This window comes from Diuraphis noxia, unplaced genomic scaffold (assembly GCF_037042655.1).
Source record: "Diuraphis noxia isolate RWA-SAM2 unplaced genomic scaffold, SU_Dnox_SAM2 contig0002, whole genome shotgun sequence".
In the NCBI taxonomy this organism is placed as follows: Eukaryota; Metazoa; Arthropoda; class Insecta; order Hemiptera; family Aphididae; genus Diuraphis; species Diuraphis noxia.
The window spans coordinates 26,393,621-26,414,970 of record NW_028301712.1 but is presented as its reverse complement, the minus strand read 5'-3'; the positions used below and the strand labels follow the sequence as shown (position 1 = coordinate 26,414,970).

General features: G+C 26.8%; 1 protein-coding gene across 2 annotated transcripts; it reads left to right on the top strand.

Annotated features, from left to right (window-relative positions):
- Positions 1 to 1,982: 1,982 nt before the first annotated feature.
- Positions 1,983 to 18,522, top strand: stv (BAG domain-containing protein starvin). Of its 2 annotated transcripts, XM_015513817.2 has the most exons (4): positions 2,416 to 2,558; positions 4,311 to 4,405; positions 15,029 to 15,908; positions 18,061 to 18,522. In XM_015513817.2, exons 2-4 carry the CDS (start codon positions 4,343 to 4,345, stop codon positions 18,234 to 18,236), a joined length of 1,119 nt encoding a protein of 372 aa, XP_015369303.1. In that variant the 5' UTR covers positions 2,416 to 2,558; positions 4,311 to 4,342; the 3' UTR covers positions 18,237 to 18,522. The 2 variants fall into 2 exon arrangements, with proteins under 2 accessions (XP_015369302.1, XP_015369303.1); XM_015513816.2 differs by lacking the exon at positions 4,311 to 4,405 and having other exon boundaries at positions 1,983 to 2,558.
- The last annotated feature ends 2,828 nt before the right edge of the window (positions 18,523 to 21,350 follow it).

The window sequence follows — 21,350 nt, the reverse complement described above, 5'->3', positions numbered from 1 at the left end:
ACACATGGACCTACGCAGAGATAAGAGAGCCATAAATCATAATATATATCACATACCTAATATTTTAAAGATCCTTCGTAATGAATTCATGATTCGCGAGATCTAGTTACAACCAGTGGTTATAATAAAAGTATAGCCTAAACATATTATAATATAATAAATGTGTAGTAGGTAATGTACTATGTAGTATAATATGGTCTAAAGAATTACGGATTATTTGAATGTACAATATAATAAATGGTACCTATAACGTCGTAAAAGTGACGTATGCAGGAGTAGGCTTCTATAGGGTTCTGCCCCTTTGAAATTTTTTTATTTTACAAAAAATCTTAGGTATTTATCACCATTTCAATACATATTATAGTCGATAAATTGTTGGTAATTTTTAAAAGATATAAATTAAATTGTTAATTTATTATTGACTATAATTTGTTATAACACTTATAACTAATTATACAAAAACTGTTGTTGATGTGACGTAGTATTACACTGCAGCGTTAAGCGAATTATTTATATTGTTTATTATTATTTACTCATGTAAAATACTAAAAACCCTAACCGAACTAAAATCTTGCGTACGCTACTGGTAATATTATATATATATTATCTATATAAAATTATAGAATATAGACAGAATAATATTATAATATTTTAGTTCGTGTAAGGAATATATGGAAACACGAGAGTAAATTCTTCTAATTACGTGATGTCATGAGTCATGACTATCGCCGGGATATTCTCTTTGACTTATATTAATTATTAGTTGTTAGGTTAATAGATATTTCAATTAATCATTATTCATTATTACAATTACGTTAAATCTGTGCACAAATGCACTTTACCAATATTCCCTCACGTTTTTCAATTTTTTGTTTTCGTGCTTAAAACTATCGTGCGAAAATTTTTTGCTGGAAACTATTATTTTAGAAACTGTAGTTTAATCGCAAACTTTGGAAGGTTATAACTTCTAAAATAATATAGTTTTCGGTAAAAAATGCTTACACCATAGATTTAAGCATGGGGGGTTGCCATAAAAGTTCAAATACTGGCCGGGACATTTACAAAAATAATTTGAACAACCTTTTTTTTTTTATATTAAAATTTAGAACACAGTGCGTAATGAATATATATAGAATAAAATAATAATAGTATTGAATTATGAAAGAATTTAAATTTAAATTATTGAAATAACCATTTGTCATGCATATTTTTTTTATTCCAATCTTCATCAAATTTCTGTTTGTCAATGAAGCTTTTTAAATAAGTTATTGTCTTTTCAACGTCTTGCCATTGCAGCGAAGAAGTAAGATCCATCCACGAAAAGACCTCAAATTTTATAAGAGGGTTACTCCACTGTTGTTAATACTCCCGTGCCGTTTTGTAATAATTATCGACTTCTTCGTCGAATAATTTTATCGAAACAAAAAGCTGAGCATCGTCTTTTATTTTATTATATTCAATTTTAGTTTTGATTCCCAAACTGTTAGCTTCGACGCGTTCTGAAAGTGTTTGGTTAGGTTAGGTTTTTATAAAAATATAATTTAATATTATTATTGGTACTAATATTATTTACACATAACCGGGACTTTTGTAGGGTCTAGTGGGACGACCGGGTCACCGGAACCGAAGTCATGAACTGCAGGTGATATGTGCCGGTGTATCGGGACGTATGGTAACCATAATTAAGCATAAGGAAACAAATCGTCTACAAATAAAATTTGAAAATCAAGAGGGGGGTTGGTAAAGTGCGTTATAATTTATACTTTATAGCCAGCCCCAGCTAAAATAATCTTTATTACGTGACATTTATACAACAAAAATAATATAAAAAAAAAAAATTAAATTTATCAATATCTGTTATCACTTATCATACAATTCTACATTTCCATCCATTGGTTCGCTGTTTTCGTTGGCGGGGGTAACAGACTGCATCGGATGTACGCTTTGCCGTTTTAACGTTACCCCTTACCCATTACCCAATCATCACGGACCGACCGGATTTACTCGAATCTTCTAGATTTGTCCGTCGTATCAGTATAGTATACCTATCTACTGTAATTTGTAATGTCTGTTACACCGTTCGCTGATTGTTTTCCTTCGTGTGCTGTAGTGTTTTATGTTTTATTTGCAGCTGGTCTGACGGTCGCGTCAGATTAGTTTTTGTCTCGCGGTCATCGCTATTTATCATAATTTTCATTACTAATATAATTTGCTGACCCTCCTGACGTTGTTATTTTCATCGCTGTTAAAACATTACCTTGTAATCGACCTTTTCGGCCGATCTTCTACACGGATTTCCCGTCCACCGTCATTTCAATTAACTTTTCGTGGACGTTTGTTACCATTTCCTCGTAAATTGCGCCAGAGACGATCGATGTGGTGTAAAGAGTAATATGCCTTTTGCTGATCGTCGGGATCGTAACAAATCAAAGTTGAGCGATCGTCTTCGCGGCAAGTCAACGGACGAAATACTGGAAGAGATCAACCGAAAGTTCGGCAACACCGGCGAGAATAGCATGTTTTTCGACAAATCTGACTCTAGGACTTCTCCTCAAAGGGTACGTTATTATTCACATGCATTGTAATTATCTTGGTGTTCTAGTGTTAATATGGTTTGTTTGCTGGCTTATTTTGTTTAATTTAACTTTAATTGTGTAGAGGGAATGCTGATTGAGTAAAGTGGGTACACAATACTATTAATGTATCTATTGTCAGAAAAGTTTTTAAGTATGATGTAAATTAATCGATTATACAATTAGTACATTACCTTCATAATATAATTTTATTCTTGAAAAATCTTTTTATTTTTAATTATTCATATTGGTTATTAAGGGTTATTAGTATCTATCTAGGTATTATCTTCTATACATGTATTCATTTTTATTTATTCTGAGTATTTTAATTACTATGTTCATATTATGCTTAACTAGGCATGAAATATAGTATTTTTAATTGTTAGAAATTACTTTGATGCCTAGGTATGTTAACAGTTTAATATACAGTTTTAACTTTTATAAATGATTATAACTTAACAACTATTAGCTAAGTTAAATGCAATTTACAGTATTAACTATTTTTCTTTTCCTTTGTCACAATTTCATTTTATTTTCTATTTTATAAGATTGTAATTGTGTAAGCAGTTATTCTATTATCTACTTCTAGTATGATTCCAAGAATTGTCTTGATCAATAAATTCTTGTACCTAACATATAGGTGTTATATTTAATTGTCGGGTATAGTTAAATTAACAAAAAACAAATTTTTAAGCAGCAATCATTTTTCATATAAGTTAAACTTCTCAATCCACGTATGTTATCATAATTTGTTCTTTTACTTTGTGTTTTTTATTTGGTTATAAATTTAACTTCTCGCACTAACCTTTGGTAAAATGTTATAGCTTTTGAAAATTGTTTTTATCTAGTTTAAAGTAGGTTAAAAGTAGGCTTATAGCCTACTATACTTTTATAGAATAGAAACAAAAATTATTTAAATATCTATTAGGTAAAGAAAATTATTTAAACTTTTTTACATCACAATACTCATTTAAAGGGTACTCCTACAATTTTAAGTGAAGTTTGTTAACAAACTTTAATTCAGAAGTGTGAGACAAGAATGTTAATCTATATTTTAAATTTCTATGCTATATTTGTCTACAGTGATATGGAAAAATACAAGCTGTTTTGTATTTTTCCATGTGTACATTCAACAATGTGTAAGGAAAAAAAATGGTATTCTAAGTATCATAATACTATAATATGATATAATTGTAATACCAAAACTGTCCAAGATTAGTGCCAATAGTACCCCTTCTAATTTTTTTAACTTATTCATGTATAATTATATTAATAAAACTTAGTATTTGTCAATGATTAAATATACCTATATTTTTGCAAAGATTTTGTATAATATGGCATGATGATTTTCTATTAGTTTTGTAATTTTTATAGGTAACATTAGTTAATTTTAAGCTAATCAAATATTTATTTTATTCAATTAAGGACATATTTTAATTGGGTTATAGTTTATTTGGCACATAAAAATCTAGCATTCCTCATTGATGAATATTCTAGAGCAGTTGGTGTGGTTATCGCCTACACAATTTTATACCCACACGCTTATAATAGTTTTTAAATGAAAATGCTTTTTAATCTGTTATAAATAAACATATAGTCACTTTTGTTTGAACTTGTTACTACTCTCCAGTATATTATTACTTTAAAAAAATTATATTGACTAACAATATTAATTTTACTTAACTAATATATCAGTATTTGTTGTGTGATAAGTTTTTTTTTTGTGTGTTTCTTCAGTGAGTAACAAATATTTTGCTGTTTTGGATGTTATGGAAGCGGCCAAAATTAATCCTGTCATTTATCCTTTATCACTCTCTCATAGTTCCACATTGGTAAGTTATAAATATTTATTTATCAGGGTCCAGAGATATATTTAATATTTTTAATTGCATTTCAATTTGTAAATATCCAACTACAGTTGAATTATAAGGTGGATAAAATATTCTTCAATTAAATATGCTAAAAATAACTATTCTTAGAGTATTTTTTATCTAAACTATTAAACTAATATTTCTTATAAAATATATGATAATATTATTAGTAGTGTATTTTTATACCACATAATTTTAAAATATCTAAAATATGCATCATCATAGTTTTAAAGTCTATTCTTGAGTTTACCTATCATAGTAATCAATTTATATTTAATCTCAATTTAATTAAACTTTTACCTATTAAACTTTATAATTGTCAAATATACTTTTTTTAAAACGTTTATTTTTCAAATGTTTTTTATTTGAAATAGATACCTAATTTATAAATTGTTGTGATTAAAAATAAAACTAACAAGTACCTATGAATCCTTATCTTTTTAAACTATTATTTTAAATATAAAATGATAAATACAGTTTGATCTAACTTGGTACATTGTACTAACACATGAGAAATAATATTTTATTTCTATTGATTACTATCCTTAAATCAAAAACTTCTATTTTAAAATGTTGTGTTTTTAATTAGTATGTGTAGCATTATTTTATAATATTTTTAGCCTATTGACTATTTTTCAAAACGGGTAAGTAAATAGTATGACAAATTAGATAGGTATCATCACAGTATTGTATTACTAGTTTTGCTCGCTAGGTTTGCGCATCTCCTCCGGCCGATGCTGTAGTTCTCCACTTCTCATTGGTTGATTTTATTCCATGTTATATATATATGTAGATGATTGACAGCCAATGAAAAGTGGAGAAATATGATATAGGTAAAGTAAAGAGCGGAAAATGCGTATCAAAAAACTGTTGATACCTATCTAATTTGTCATCATAAATAGTTTCATAAAATATAATTACATACAGAGTGAATTACTAAGCATCTCCCTTTTCCTTCAATAATGCAGTTATTTAAAATACGATTTTTGGAATTTTGTATACTACTTCAGGAGTATTCTGTAGAGCAGTAGTTCTCAACCTTTTTTGATTCATGTCACCTTTAGCCACTAGAATCAAACACTGCGTCACACTAACATCAAAATAATAAACAATCTTAGCTGTATATTTATTACTAGGTACACGTGTTTATCGGACCAAAAGATTAAATATAAATAATACAAACTATTATAAAGATACGAACTTTGAGGTATGTTATGTACATGACAGTGGTGGTATAGATGTATAATATATTTATTATAAGAAATTATATGACTGTTTTCGGAAAAATTAATTTTTTAAATTTTTTTTCTTTTCTTGTTAAAATTCTGCGTCACCCCTAAGCTAGGTCCATGTCACCCCGGTTGAGAACTACTGCTGTAGAGACATATACCTATGTTGTTATTCATATTATAATCCACCTTTTCAATTTCAAATTGTTAAGCGGTTAGTTTTTTAGATAAATTTGATGTATTAGGATTAAATGTGTACAAGTAGTTTCAACTTATTCTAAGGATATAAATGTTGATGGTAATGTGTTTATGATAAATGTGGGCTGTGGTGATTTGTAAGATTTTAGTATTTTAATCTAACAACATTAATAATTTTTAAAAATAGCTAAAGTTTAATAAATACTAGTTCCAATACTAAGTATATTTTATATTTTTGTAAAATTATTTTTAAGAAATTTTATCCTGAATACAAACATTTGAATTAGTAAGCAATTACTCATTCGAATCTAGAACTAGGTACATCTAATTTTTCAAAAGAATTCAAGAATTTGAAAAAATTGTTTAAAATATATTTAAAAATCCACTTTAAAGAAAAAATGAGGGCAAATATGCTTAGTGTTTCATCCTGTATATTATTATTTTAAATTATTATAGTATTTTATGACCAACAATAACTTTCAGACAATTGATGTATAATACTTTAATAACTAATAAGTAGATGTTAGCATTTACAGACTATATGAGATTTTTTCTAGTTTCACCTAATTTGTCCAAATAGTTAATATTTTATGAGTTATTGAAGTTAAATGAAATGCATGTATAATGCACTAAGCACTTGATAAATTAATTATCTTGATATTTATGAATAAAAATCAATTGTATGTGTTGTTTATTATATTAATATGATTAGACTCACAAGTTATAGATGGTTACACCTTTACACTACAGGATGATTATGCTAGCACTGAGCTGTATTGTTTGTGGACTGACCATTATGTCTATTTTTGTTTTTATAGTCTGTGGCTAATACCTCAATATCTATTGCTTATTTTTATTGTTATCAGTAGGGCTCAGATTTAAATGCACTTCAATACAAATATGCTCTAAAAAACAGCCAAAAATGCCCTTAAAAAATACATTTTACCACAAAAATGATCTTAAAAATATATATATTTTTTTATACAATTTGATATTTTAATTTGGAATTTATAAATAAAACATAATTACTATTTATTTTATTGAAAAAAAAAAAAAAAACTGAAAATTTTAAGAATTGAATTAATGTCGCTATGATGTTGACACGCATATGTTTGGGGCAATATTATTCGTTCTAAACATACCAAAATATACATTAAGATTTATGTAAAATTAAAATAGACTAAATTTGTTTAGTATATTGACCTTATTTGCATTAAAAACCCAAAATGGCCCATTTATTCTAAAAATGCTCAAAAAAAGAAAACACTTCAAAATATGCAAAAAAAAATGTTTGTTATGAAACACTCGTTACACCAAACAAATTATGTACTTGGAAAGCATTGTCTAAGATCAACCAAAAAAATATGCACTGCATTGAAATCCTGGCCCTTGTTATCGGTAATCATTCACTATACCCTGCCCATGCACAAGAACATGCAGTGTCCTAAAAAAATTAAATTCTTCTGACACTCATCCGTTGAAGCTAGTTCCACTATGCCGGAGTGTTGTGTGAAGGTGTATATATAGAACCTGTTCTCATGCTGGACAGAGTATCGTTGGTTTGAGTTATTACACAAACAAAGCTAGTCTCATCTGGCTAACATTTTTATTAACTTATATACTTATTTTCAAAGTTGGACATTAACGAGTTAAAAATTAAAATTAAGTTAAAACAAATAAGTTAATATTAAGAAAAGTAACTTATTACTTATTTTTTAAATTTATTTTGTAAATTGATTAGTTAAATTTTTAACGTGTTTACTTTAAGTTAATTTTATGCAGGTTTATTAAAATTAAGTTTTAATTTTTAATTGTATATTAAGAGGACGTGAAACTCGCATGTGCCATGTATTGTCTTCGTCTTACAAGTGTGTAACATAGCAAAAACTGTTTCGCATGGTAAAGAATCGAAAAGTCTACAATCATAACTAACAAAATAAATTTTCACCATAAAAAAATTAGAACTTTAACTGTGTTACAGCTTTTTAATTTTTCCGATAAGACCAATATATAAAAAGTTATTAAAGTTTGAAAAACTTAAAAATATCAATTTTTTTAATGTATCAAATAATAAAATACAACTTTTTTCTCATAAAAGATATCAAACAAATAAAAATTCTACGGCACAGAAAATATTATTTTCTATATTGTGTTAACTTTAGGTGTTTCTACTAAGAGTGCATACAGGAACGGCGCTAGGATTTGCGGGGCCCCGGGCAAAATAAATAACAGTCACATTACATATTATCCAAACTAACTAATCTCTGAACAGTATAAAATATCATTTAAGAACTGCGGGGCCTTGATTATAATTTTAAAATCGCGGGGCCAGAGGCAACTGCTCCGATTGCCCCCCCCCCCCTCACGCCGTCCCTGAGTACAGACTCAGTGGTTATATCCTGCGCTCAACAGTTTTTGCAATTTTACGCACTTGTAAGACAGAGACAACACATACGGGTATCAACAACGGGTCCTTACTCCTTAACCATTTATTCATAATTTTGTTGCCTCATGGAATATTATTAATATTAAATAAGTATCACAAGTCATAGAAATATCTAAGAATAATAAACAAAAATTTTACAATTATTGGTTTGTGATTAATGATCATTTTCTATTGGTATAATATTAGGTATTCTATTGGTAATATGTCTATAAAATAGTACATGTAGACATGTAGTATGTATGTCATAAGAGTATTTTATACAACAAGAGTTATATGATACTGGGTATTGGTGCGTACAAAAAAACAAAGTAAGTAGGTTTTTATTTTGCTCGCGTATTATGTTTACTTTTTAATATTTATTATAATTATCATACATTACTGACATTGTTCTAATCAGAACATTGGACATATAATTAAAATTTGTATAAATGTATCATTCCCCCAACACCCGTAAACATGACCAAATTACGACATTGCCACGCAAAGAACCTTAAGCTTAAAATTATTTCCAAATTCATAACTTATTTTGTTGGTAACCTGTTTTTATTACCAATTTGAAAATTTTTAGTTGAGCTAATTTTTACTCATTTTAGTTATTTTATCTGTTAATTTCTTAAGTTGTAAAAAATATATTAATTTACTTTTTCTTATATAAACTTATCGAGTTAAAAAAATCGTTAACTTGCCCAGCTTTGCATATTTTAGTATATAGAACAATTTTGATTATGGAAATACTTACTATGGTACATTTCTATTAAGATTATATCCATTAAATACAATGATAATTGTTATTACTATTATCATCTTTAAAATTTAGCATAACTTTTTTATTTAAGTTTTATATTATTGATTTTAGATTCTGAGTGGAGCGATGAATGTATTGATTTTACCATGATGTGTGTTTTTTTTTTTGTGTCTGTCCTCACGTTTTGGGACAGTAAAAGTGCTTCGATTTTTGACTTCAGTACCTCGTTCGATCAGAAAGTGATTAATAATTGGGATAAACAAACTAAAAATTAAGGGGGAAACGGGAAATTTTACGCACACTCATTTTTCGACAAAATCGATTTTGGTTTTTGATGTAATTTTAAAACAAATGACCATAGATACATGAAATTTTCACCGAATGTTTATATAAGTATATTCTATCCACCATGCAATTTTCAAAAAATGTCGACTTAAGTTGAACTATAAATAAGTATATGAAATTTTCGATCATTATTAGTTTTTTAAAAATTAATATCGATAAAAATGTATTTGTTGGGTAGAAAAGCTTGAAAATTTAATATAAGGCTTACAACATATTGATTCAATAGCAGTTGAAAAATAAAAGAAATTCATAGTCACAATTTCTTTTTATAAGCATTCAAAGTTTGAATTTTGACTAAATACGTAAAAATCACGAAAATTCACAAATTATTTTAAGCTAGAAATTCATAAAAAAATTTTTTTTTTAATCTAAGATTTGAAAATTTAATACAAGATTCTTTAAAAAATTTTCAATCTTTATATCACAAATCCACCAGAAATTCAAATTAAATTTTTATGAGCATTTTAAATTTAAATTTTTACAACATTGGATTTTCACTTTTAGCGATTCCCTTATTTTGGTGTGACTCTAAAACAAATGACCGCAGATACTTGAAATTTTCACTGAATGTTTATGTAGGCATTTTATATATTTGATAACATTTTCAAAATATTTAGATTTGGTTTGAGCTGTTTACTGACATTTTAATTTTTCAACTTTTAGTTTTTTTTTTCTATAAATATCGATAAAAAATTATTTGTTCAGTAAAAAGCTTGCAAATTTAATACAAGACTTCTAACACATTGTAACAATAGCACTTAAAAAATATTAAAAATACGTAGGCACGATTTTTTTTATAAGCATTTAAAGTTCAAATTTTGACTAAATACGTAAAAATTACAGCAATGTTCAAATTATCTTAGATAGAAATTCATAACAGTTTTTCTTTTTAATTCTACGATTTGAAAATTTAATACAAGGCTCCTAACATATTTTTACAATAGCAGTTGCAAAATAAAATGAATACATAGTCACAATTTTTTTTTATAAGCATTCAAAGTTTGAATTTGGACAACATATGTAAAAATCACGAAAATTCGCAAATTATTTCAAACTAGAAATTCATAAAAATGTTCTTTTTAAATCTAAGATTTGAAAATTTTTAATTATCTATAATATATCCTAGACAGATAAACCGTCTTCGCTCAGAATCGTTTTTCGTATACAATGATATATCATTGGATTCAAATTTAATTCCATCCATTACAGTAACACACTTGTAACCTACTGTACAGCAGAGCGACATCCACGACTTACCCGCCTTTTTTTTTTTAGTTCTAGAAATTATAAATTATTTATTTTAAATTACACTGTTCTGCTTTGATTATAAAAACTAATAACTCATAAAATATTGCTAATTGGTAGTAAAACAGATACATAATTACTCCATAAATGAAATATGACATATATAAATTTGTATCAGTTGTCAGTTCATTAAAAGATATTTAAATTACTACCTATGTACCTTAAAAATAAAATAATTTTAGACTACAACAGGTGTTGAGTTATTGTGTATTTAAGTAACAAGTCGTAAACTTTTTTTTAATTGTTTACATAAACTATCCATATTAATATAGATATGTTTATGTTATTAAAGGGTTAAGGTCGTTAAAGTACTTTGAATTATTGATAACAACAATTAGATTTTTGAAAATCAAGGTCAAATTCTAAATTCTGAAAAAATCTTTTTTTTTATTCTATTGACAAAATCTACAATCTATACATATTCTTTGTATAATGAGTAGGGTTTAACAAGAGACAGAAAACAAATTTAAATAACATGAATCGAATGATTATGGGGAATACCAAGTGGTAACACCCTATAGACAGAAACTCGGACAGCAACAATGATAAATTATATATCTTAAAAATATTTATCTTGCATTTGAATTTTGAATTACAAAATAGAATCATACGTAGAAAACTATATCAAATAAAAATAAATCGTTGTTTAAGTAATTATTTCTAATTAAGATATCATAATGAAATAATGAACAATTATAGATAACTTATAAAACGAAATATAAGACGCATTTGAAAATTATTGTTATTATATTATTTATAGAAAGTGATAAAATTATAAACCAGATGAATTTCATTGTTACAAATTCAAATAACTTCTTAGTTCACTATAGTCTATAGGGTATATTAATTTATTATTTTTAATCATCGTTATTCCAGAGCTTCAAATTTTATACCTTTTTAGTTTCAACATCACATATTCCCATCGAAATCTCATTATAACTCCAACTAATTCAAACCTAACCTACCTAACCTTAGATGTATACTGTATATACTTATTAAAATAATAGTATTTTGGCTGTTTTTTTTAACTAACACTGAAACTAAAATTTCAATTTGAAATATATTTTTTTTTATTATAATTTATCAGTATGTAGAAAAAATAATATTGAATAAATACCCTGTAGGTACAAATTATCAATTGTTAGATATTGACATTTAGTCATTCAGCAATCGACAAATATTAATCATATTAAATTTATTATTTTAATATTTTTTATGAACTTTGTTTTGATGGAAAAGCCGAAAGCCGAAAACCTACAAATTATTATTTATTTTCTTAGGCATTTAAAAAAAAAAAATAGAAATTCGTATAGTCAATATTTTTGAAGGATTTCTCAAATATTTAAATATTTGACTTAAGTTTTAAATTAAAAATTTTTGTGTTTTACAAAATACAAAACAAATAAAAAAATATATTCATTCCATTTTTGATATTTTATTCCCTGTCTAAAATAACGTTTCATAATCATGTTATGTTCCCGACTACTATATTGTCAGTCGCTAAGAACTTCAGACGTAGCCAAATAATGTAAACCTTTAGTAATTTTTAATTTTTTCTGATCATTTATATCAAATCTATTTAATTTTTCAAGTTTTTATTTAATCAACTTCTTACCTTATAATTATGATAATTTAATAATTTAATAATATATTATTATTTATTAATATCATATTGGTTATATTTTTATGTTTTATGATAATTTGAGTAGGATATATTATCTTATACCTTAATTACTTGGCTTATTTGCTAGGCCACAACATAGAACATACCTAATACCTATATTATCAAACATGCAAAATAAAAATATACTATTTTTCCTGCTTAAACTACTAGTAAATAGTATATTTATAAATAATGACGTATTGTTATTTGTTAATTGTTATGGTGTATGGTGTACTAAAGAATAAAATGATTATGTGTGGGTATTTTTATAACATGTACCTATTTATTTATATTTATTAATTAGGTTAAACCCATAATTATGTTTATTTTTTTGATGAATGCGTGAAAGAAGATAATAAGGTCACTTATATTTATGTTTTTAACAATTTATTAGAAAATACATATTTTTTGTACCTACTCTATATTCCTGTATAAAAATTTTATTCTCTACCTGCAATATATGATCTAAAAGGTATATATTACAATAATTAAAAAATATGTAATGATTTTAATTAATAGATAAATGTTTATATTTGATTATTTTTACCTTCAAGTGGAATAAAAATCTATATAGTATATATTTACAATATATACCTACTTACATATTTTTTTGTACTTAGATAATTTGTAAATTCAAGAAGTGAATATGTGTAGTTAGCCTGACTTAATTTCTTAATTATTGTTCTAGTGCTTTGGTAGACAAATATGTAATAGGTTTTGTTTTTTATTTTTAGCAACAAATTATTGGCTTGGATCCCAGCATCGTAATCTTGGCTATGTTTCTATTTCATGACCCTCGATGGTCGACACTACTTGTTAACTGTTTTTAACATTACTATTGATGATATAAAAATGTCCAACCGTAAAATCGTGATTTTAGAATAAAATAATATGCTCGATAATACAATAATATTGCTTATTGTGTTATGTTTGTTCATTTTATTGGTTATTTTCTATAATACTCAATCATAATAACTCTACTATACTCTATAATAACATTAATACCTTAGTTCAAAACAAGAATATTTTATACATACGTATAATTTATTTATTTTTTACTTCTCAATCATTAGATTTTAAATGAATGCGTCCGATTATGCAATTACTATAGACGACCAATCAATGGCTCAAAAAAAAAAACGCGAATTATCTATTATCTTATTTTAGCTCGTATTTTAGTAATTTAGCCTGAAAATAAAACTGCAAAACTAATTTTATTTATACAATATACATTATATAGTTATTTCATGGTCACCAACTACCCAGTTGTATTTAATCAAAAAATTATCAAAATTTGTTATATTTTTAAAACCGATTACGAAATTTTTAAATCAGTATAACAATTTACAGGATTAGAAACAAATGCGATTTTTTTTTTTTTAATTTGCCCTTTTTTAAATATGTTGCATTGGTCGTTACTTGTTGTAATTTAAACTGATCTTCATGGTCTTCCCACACACACACAGCCAGCCACACAGGTCTTACCTAGTCGTTACCTCGATGTGCGAAAAATCATTCCCATGTTAACAGATAGTGAGAATAAATTATAATATTTAATATGTGGTCGACATTCATTTTTTCATAATAATTACCACACTCAAACTGTCAAATATAATTATATTTTATTTATACTGAATTCCATAATATTTAGTAACTTTTGTTGCTTAAAAAAAAAAAATATAAACTAGTCCAAATGTTTTTACTATTAATAAATTACATTTGAGTAAAACATAAATAAATAATTAAATATTACATTTTGATATTATTGCTTAGTAGCACAGGGGTATGAAACTTAAGTTTTTTTTTTTTTATTTAAAAAAAGAATATTTACAATCTATGCTACAAGGTATAATAAGCAAATTTGAACACACATAAAAATTTTTACAACCTGAACACACGAGGAGGGAGGCCATCCAGTGATAGAACCCAACGTTATTTTATTTATTTATTAATTATTAACTTAACAAAAATTAATTAAAATTAAATGGTTTGAACCATCAGTTATTTAATAAATCATGACACCATTTTCTCTTTATACAGCGTGGGAGATTACTAGGAAGTGAGTTAGAATTAAGTTCAACGATTAAAGGGTTCAAGTGAGATTGTAATTTAGAATAAAACTTTTTGTAATGTTTTGTGGCTAATTGTTTTACTGTTTTTATTTTGAAATTTGGAATTTGATACGTACCAAGGTGCAGAAGAGATAATGCGGAGAGTGTTAGATTGGAAGGCTTGGAAGAAATACGTATTTGAGATGGTTTAGCGCATCTCCAGATTTGAATTACATAAGCCCAGATAGGCCTAATAAGGTTTTGTAGATGATTATTTTTGTGTGGGAGGGTTATTTTGATTTCGGAATTGGGCGAAGTAAGTGGAGTCGACTGTTGAACATTTTTCTTTTTGACTTGATATGAGAACCCCAGATCCCTTAAGACGCCGAGGTATTTTACTTCTGAGGATACTGGGATTGGTATTCCTTGAAAATAGAAAAGAAGGGGTATGGATTTTTTAGTGTAAATGGGACGTAAATTGATTTGTTAGGATTAATCTTGATTTTCCAGTTAGATGATCATTTGTCTATTAAATCTTAATGTGTTTGTAAAAATGTACAGTTTCTAAAGGCTTAAATTTAAAAAAAAAATTTTTTTTTTAGGAAGAATTTCCATTTGATGATGACATGCTAAGAGGTCATTTGAGTGTCCGTTCACATTTGGAAGATTTAGCCAAAAGACATCCAGATCTCGCAGGTCATTTGCGTTGTCCACCTTGGGGGGGTGAACCTAGCTCGAAAAGTTGGAGTCGTAAACGTACCGTGTCTGGAGAAGATAACGCACCTGAGGGACCATCAGATCTCAATTATAATAACAACGAGCATTCTGAATCTAGTCCTGATAAAAAACGATTTGAAGAAAATATGGATAATCAACGTCAGCATCCGTTTGAAAATAATTCAAGATCTCAGGAAAATGATGATAAACCTCAAAGATTTGTATCTAAGCTTGAATTTACTCCTGTAAATCCTATTAATAATCAGTCTGAAGATATTCAACCACAAACACAACCTCAAACTGATGCATCTACACCATCCCACGGAAATCAAAAACAACCTAACGTGCGACACATTCCGATCTATGTGGAAGGTCGTTCTGAACCAGTGTATCCAAAGGATGTTGATCAAAAAATTAATGAAAATAACAGCTCAACTTTGCCAAAACGATCTGCTGGTAAACAAACTCCATTTGCACATCATTCCTTTCACGACCAAAATACTGCGCAACGCCGACAAACTCCTCCTTCCCAACATCAGCAGACTCCTCCACGTGAAACCATATCTACACCTCCACCCACTCCGCGTCAACAAGTAAATCCAGTAGATGCTTTGGAAAAAGTGCAAATCGTTCAAGCCGATGTAGAAGAATTGGCAATAGCTGTTAATCAGTTTTCTGGTTCCTCCCGTACAGATAAACAATATATTTATTTGGATGAGATGCTTACAAGAAATTTGATTAAGTTAGATACTATTGAAACTGAAGGTAATATATAAAACGATTTAGTGAGAATATTAATTTTAGTTATAACTTACTAATCATTATATTATAGCAGTGGTCTCAAACACTCACCAGCTAAACCCTTTTGATGTAGCCCTCAATTGTTGTTAAAACAATTTCATTATTATAGAACTGTGGTATTAATTAATATGAATACATTTTGTTTTTAGGTATTTATTGTGTTTTATTTTAATTATAATTTATAGAGATAACTAAAAACAAAAGAAAAATAATGCTCAAATGTTTTTACCTGTGAACTTTTAATGCAGTGGTCGGCAAGTAATTTTTAATGGAGTCCGGATGATTAAAATATTAAATAAATGAAGTGCAACAAAAATAATTTTTCTAAAATCTTTATATTTACATAATAGTTATATACAGACAATAACATTTTAAAACATGTTGACGCAGTCCAGTTTTCTGCCTTCCACGATCTGGATTCGGACCACAATCTACTAGTTGCTGACCATTGCTTAAATGTATAAATGTATATGGCCTGTTGATAATTTGAGTTTAAGACCATTGCATTATTGATTAAATATTATATTGTATAGAGCAGTGTTTCTCAACCATTTTACTGTGGCGACCCCTTTTTTAAATTTAAATATTTTAGCGACCCCTACATATATATTTTTACATACTCGCTTAGATTATCATTATAAATAATCTAGACTCTAGAGTCTATAGTTACTACAAGTACTGTACACGAGAAATATAAAAGATACATATTATAATATTATATTTATTTAAAATTAAAAAAACCGTACATTCAATATTTCATTTTATTATATAAATATATTTTTATATTAAGATTTTTAATGGCTTGGTTGTTGCTGTTGATGTGATATTATTTCGTCAATTCTTGGTTTAATTGACTTCGTCAAGCTAATTCTCATAGCCGATGAAATATTCTATATTCAACGTTTATTATAGATTCTTTAATAGACGTCATAGAGTAATATCGCTTTAAAAATGATAATAGTGTGTTTTCCATTTTAATATAAATAATCTATACTCGTAATAGGTACGTAATATAATAATATTTTATTGATTTTATTTTTTTATTATTTGAGCTTTTAATTTTCGCATTGATTTAAATCATTCGATTGCGACCCTAAATAATAAGTTGGCGACCCCCAGGTTGAGAAACACTGGTATAGAGGACCATGTCTTAATTAGTAATGCTATTTTATCGATTTAATATTCGTTTATGAATAATTATAATTAATCTACTACCATATATATTATGCTTTATAGTTATCATTTATTTGCTTATTATATTAATTAATCTGGTGATTATGTTAATTTTATAAAGTTCTTGTTGGGGTTACCCTGTCCATCACTCAATTAACTGTGGATAGGATTTTGTTTAAAAATAATATTTATTGACTCCGAGTATAATAAAATATAATTCTTATTATTGATAATTATCTTTATTTGGCCATATTTTAATAATTTTATCATTAATTCTACTCATAGTGTGTATTTAACCCAGATTTTTAGTTCATACTCTCTACATCTATCTATGAACATTCTTGTCTTAAAATATTCTTTATTATATTTTCTATATACCATCCATAAAATGTAATAATAAAGATTTGTATATTAATATTGATTTTAAAAAATAATTTACCCTAGCTGTACAATTCAACTTCATATGAACAGACTGTCAGCTGAAACCCATAAATTTGTCTAGGATAAACCCAAACAATTTTCTTAAGTAACTGAGAAACAACCAAGGACTAATATATTCCATTTATAACCAATATTTGATTCTCGTTTGAAATGGTTGAATTAGTTCAGAATGTTCAGAGTGTAACTTAATGAATGTGAAAAAATTGTGACACTTAATTTTATGTATCTAGATACTAACACAATTTATTTATTATTTTTAATTAGCCCAAAATCAAACTTAATAATACATATACATTGAAGTATATTATTATAGATAGGTAACAATTAATCAAATTTAATGAAATTATAAATGATAATAATATTAATTAACTTTTGAAAAATGAATTATACCATCTATCCTCACAAATTCTTTAAAGTTTTTATGGGGTTTAGTGTCTTAAATTTAAATATATCTGATACCTAATAAAAAATGTTAATCACTTATATTTAATATATTTTACAGGAAGAGACGATGTACGTATGGCTAGAAAAAAAGCGATTAAAACTATCCAGGATACAATTTCTGTTTTAGAAATTAAAGCTCCTCAACCCCAAGAAGAACCGACAGTTGAAGAATTATCTGGGAATTTAGCCGAAAATGAGAATAAAGACACTGAAAAAACAGAAAGCAATAATTAAAATTTAAATAAATACCAGTGCAGTTTGATACAAAATATGGTTTATTATTATAACTTATGTTTTTTGTGTTTTACAAAATATTCTACAACTATTGTTCCAATATTTCATTTACATTTAAGATCGTCTATTGTCTGTTAATATTTTTTAAACTTTTGTAGTTATACCATTCTATCATAATATTAATTCAGTGTGAAACGACTGGTTACATTGAAAATTAATGTGCTTATATTATATTTGAATTGTCTTAAAGATATTTAGTTGAATAAATCATATTTTTTTTAAATTACATTTTAAACAAGTTTTTATTTGTTTGTCTTAAAAACATATAATAATAATAATAATAGTATATTAACTATGAAAGATTGTAAAATAATATTTTGTCTTATATATATTTGTTAAGATAGATATGTGATTTATATATATATTAATATAATATATATATAAAATATGTGTGAGTGTGAAATGTCATACTGTGTCAAATGATTTATTTTAAACCATGGAACATTTTTTTACTAACCAACATGATGTGATATAACGTAATCAAACACAGACTTGATTAGTTATCAATCATTTGTTAAGGATTTAAGCATTGTTAAAACCTTTAATGTTTATTTTATGGATTACAAATTTTGGTAAAGCTAAATCTTAAAACATCTCCGTTTTCTATTTTATATAAATAATATATTATATTATTACTATTCTATGAGTCATGTAAAAAATAATTTAATAACAATTTTTATGTTAATATTCAAATTGATTATCTTAATTTAATTGTCAAATAAATTCAAAAATTTAACTACATTTTTTTACAACTCAATCAAACTGTTTATGGTATAAAGGTATATCTTAAAAATTAATTTTATTTCTTTATTCTCACAAGTCACATTGATGTTTTGAGTTTAAATATATATTTATCAAATAAAATATTATTCGTGTACTACAGTTATACAGAATTACAGTTTGATAAAATTGTTAAATTCATAAAATTTGTGAAACATTTATCATTTTTTTCACTCATAACTCTGGCATTTTCACGCATTTTATTTTTAATTTGATTAAATTATTAATTTAGCCATAGGACATAAGGCTTATTATATTTATTATTCAAATAGTTATTGAATAAATTATATATTTATATGATACACTGTTAGTATTTCACGCTGATTGGTTTTACCTAGGTTTTAACATAATGAAGTACAAAGATTTCTGATATACTTGAAATATACTAAATTGTTTATTAATTATTGATAAATTATAATGTGATCACCTTGTATTAAATGTTGTATAATAATATTTTATGTTGAATGTTCCATCACATTTATGCATCTATATCATAAGCCTACACATCTTAAAGACGTAATTATTATTTAAACAAAATATAATCAATGCAAATAGTTACACATTGTTAAATTTTCATCTGCGGAAAAATTATATAAGATATTATTATTTTTGTTAATGTAGTCATAAAATAAATTAGCTAACGTAAAATATTAGTATTACCTACTATAATCAATATAACTAATTATTATTATTATTAATAGTCATGTATTACTTTCAAATTAATTGTGAAATTAACAATAACTATTAAACAAATGTACCTATCATCAAAAGTTTTCATAATATTTAATAAGTAATTTTAACTTCTACAAGCGTACAACAGACAATTAAATATAATTTTTATATTTATTACCTTTATAGTTTTACCACTCTCAAAATGAAGTTCTACCTGTAGCAGGAGGCAGGACAAATTATTTTCTTTCTATGAACAGAAGAGTGTAAGTAGGTTGTAGGCTGTACAGCGACTATAACCTATATAGCATGTAGGCAAGGCTGTAACTGGAAAATATTCTCTCTGCAAAGTGCAAACTGAGATGGACTTGATAAAACTGTTCATTTTGTCCAGTGAATTGTTTTGATTTGTATCATCTAGGCCAAGTAGGCCATAACATTTTACCACAGAATAGAATAATTATACTATACAATTTTACTCCTTAATCAAATTTATGTTGAGAGACTTGTTAAGTAAATCGAACCAGTCGTTGAATAACATAACAATTTCTGAAGCCTGTTTGATAACAACCATTTTTTTGTCAAGCATTTTATTAAATGTAATTTCAAAATAATAAAAATTTATTAATTAGTTTTGTACTTGTCAACTAATTAATGATTTCTTGATAGTTTTATAAGATGTGAGACGTCATCAAAAACATAGATGTATCATGTATGTATGGAGTATGATGAATGTATGCATAGATTTTATGCTTGAAGGGCGTATTCTCTATAGATATGTTTAAAGCTTTCCATAATCCAATGTTTGACAAACCCATATCTCTAACCATTGCATTATTGCAATGACATTAAACAGTGGCGCCGATCCCTATGTCCAGAGGTATTGCAGTAGCAATATCTATTATGGCGGGTGGGTGGGTGCAAGGTGGATATATATCCACCTTGGCCCTTGGGTGGGTGTAATAAGCCTACGAAACACACTGGCTAAAATTATTTTAATTTATGAAAGTTATAAATTATTTTATTTATCATCATAGCTAACATTATGATTCATAATGTTATTCATAATTTATGAATTAGGATAAACCATAAACCTAAACGCTAACAATTGAGTAATTTCCGGGGAGGGGGGAGCTTCGGCCCACTATGCTACCGGCTTATATACTTTACTATCCCCCTTAACACGGCCCTGCTGGCAATCTTTAAATGTACTTGTAACTCTTAGTTATTAAAATTATAGATATATAATAGATGGGTGGAAAAAAAATGAGGGGCAGTCGCTCAACCTAATGTATAAGGTGGGTGGGTCTTGCTTTGCAGGTATGCTTAGCAATACCTCTAAAAACTGACTTCGGCGGCACTGACATTAAACCCAACATTATACGTATAGTTTCTCAATAATTTAATGTAACAAATCTTGTAATATAATTTTCCATCTCGTCGTGATATTAATATTACAAAATTGTATTTTTGGCGGGTAATTTAACGGCCGTCGGCCAATGAAATGAGGCGAACTATGACTATGGCTGAGAAGGGTGGGATGCGCTAACCGGACCAAAACTCGGATCCGTACTGACATAGGTACATAGTATCTATTTTGTTTTT

Excerpts from the sequence above, each read along its gene's own strand:
- stv (XM_015513816.2), top strand. The coding sequence starts at position 2,394 with ATGCCTTTTGCTGATCGTCGGGATCGTAACAAATCAAAGTTGAGCGAT. Across the intron at positions 2,559-15,028 it reads CTAGGACTTCTCCTCAAAGG|GAAGAATTTCCATTTGATGA; the intron begins GTACGTTATTAT and ends TTTTTTTTTTAG. Across the intron at positions 15,909-18,060 it reads AGATACTATTGAAACTGAAG|GAAGAGACGATGTACGTATG; the intron begins GTAATATATAAA and ends TATATTTTACAG.